Genomic DNA, 1,305 nt, shown 5'->3' with positions numbered 1-1,305 from the left:
ACTTTAGTCTTATGGTTTGATATTTTTTCGATACAAAAAAGAGAAATGTCCATGCCCCTTTTTTAACTTGTAATTTATTTAAATTAATTATGAACATTTGTTTAACCTCAAAAGTACAGTTTTTAAATTAAATGTTGCTGAAACAGCAAGTTTCTCAGTGGATCTGTGCTCAAAAATACAGCCTAGGTGGAGTAGTCGAACACAGATCCACTGATCCTTCAACACAGAGCATCTTCACAAGACAAGTTGATAAAATAAATTTAAATATCTGTATTGTTCCATACAAGTGTGTACTGAACCTAAAGTACTGTTCGATACGGGTACACGTATTGTTACACCCCTATTAAACAAATAAAAATAAAGAAGGCGGAGCTTCACCCACCTGAACAGAGTCTTCAAACGTCCTGCAGGGAATCAGCTGAAACGGATCCACAGACCTGACAGACGGAATGTGTACTGTGAGTATTTTATGTGTACTTGTACTCTAACACTTGCAGCGAGCTAACCTGTGGAGTCTGGACATTTTGTAGGGTTTAGGATGCTTCTTCATCTGCTCCCTCCTCAGAGCCAGCTCTTCAGGGCTGAGATGCTGAGGAACAGGAGGTCCACAGAGCATCAGAACCAACATTCATGTCACTTCTGACAYGTTAAAGCTTTTCACGTCACAGAATCCACACCTCGTACGTCTGCCCCTCCAGGTCCTTTGCGTCACGCCAGTTCCCCCAGATGTCCCGCACTCGYCTCTTCCTGCTCCGCTGCAACCAACCAGATGTTAGCTCAGATGTTAGCTTAGCGCCAGCCTGACAGAGTCTGCTGTTTTCAGGTACCTACCATGCTGTGCAGTCTCTGAGCCAGCTGACAGGCCTCCACCACATCTTTACCTTCCTTCTGTTTGCAACGCTCCACCACTTTAGGGCGATTATACTCTGCTTGTTCTGCAGACCACAGAAACATCACACATGGAAGCAAAACTTCAAAACAAAAGCAGATATAAAGCTCCAGGGTTACCACAGTTGAAGTTAATGGCTCCAATCAGTTCCAGGTAAGTGTGTATTCTCCCGATGCAGTTCACGTCTCCACAGTTCTTCAGACCTGGACGCACTGACGTCTTGTTCAGATACTTGGGTTTGCTCTTCAGCCTAAAGAATTCAGACAGAAACAGCCTATCATCATCATCATCATCATCATCATCAAACAGATACACCTCAACCAACCAGCTCCTCTCCCAAAACACAAACAACAACTAGACATGGGTTTTTACGATGTAAAAACAAGTGTGCATTGCCATGTAGCATGTCATTGCAG

General features: G+C 43.5%; 1 protein-coding gene across 2 annotated transcripts in view; it reads right to left on the bottom strand.

Annotated features, from left to right (window-relative positions):
• mysm1 (Myb-like, SWIRM and MPN domains 1) overlaps window positions 1–1,305 on the bottom strand; it is a 26,961-nt gene that overhangs the window by 12,999 nt on the left and 12,657 nt on the right. For both annotated transcript variants that reach the window (XM_014027826.1, XM_014027827.1), the window contains exons 9-13: window positions 1,009–1,139; window positions 832–935; window positions 678–755; window positions 507–589; window positions 383–437 (exon numbers count right to left, since the gene is read on the bottom strand). In XM_014027826.1, coding sequence (XP_013883280.1) covers window positions 383–437; window positions 507–589; window positions 678–755; window positions 832–935; window positions 1,009–1,139 — 451 coding nt within the window. The remainder of the gene's footprint in view (window positions 1–382; window positions 438–506; window positions 590–677; window positions 756–831; window positions 936–1,008; window positions 1,140–1,305) is intronic.

The sequence above is a fragment of the Austrofundulus limnaeus genome, unplaced genomic scaffold, assembly GCF_001266775.1.
Source record: "Austrofundulus limnaeus strain Quisiro unplaced genomic scaffold, Austrofundulus_limnaeus-1.0 Scaffold688, whole genome shotgun sequence".
Lineage (NCBI taxonomy): Eukaryota > Metazoa > Chordata > Actinopteri > Cyprinodontiformes > Rivulidae > Austrofundulus > Austrofundulus limnaeus.
The sequence above is the reverse complement of the archived record's forward strand: the minus strand, read 5'-3'. Positions and strand labels throughout refer to the sequence as shown.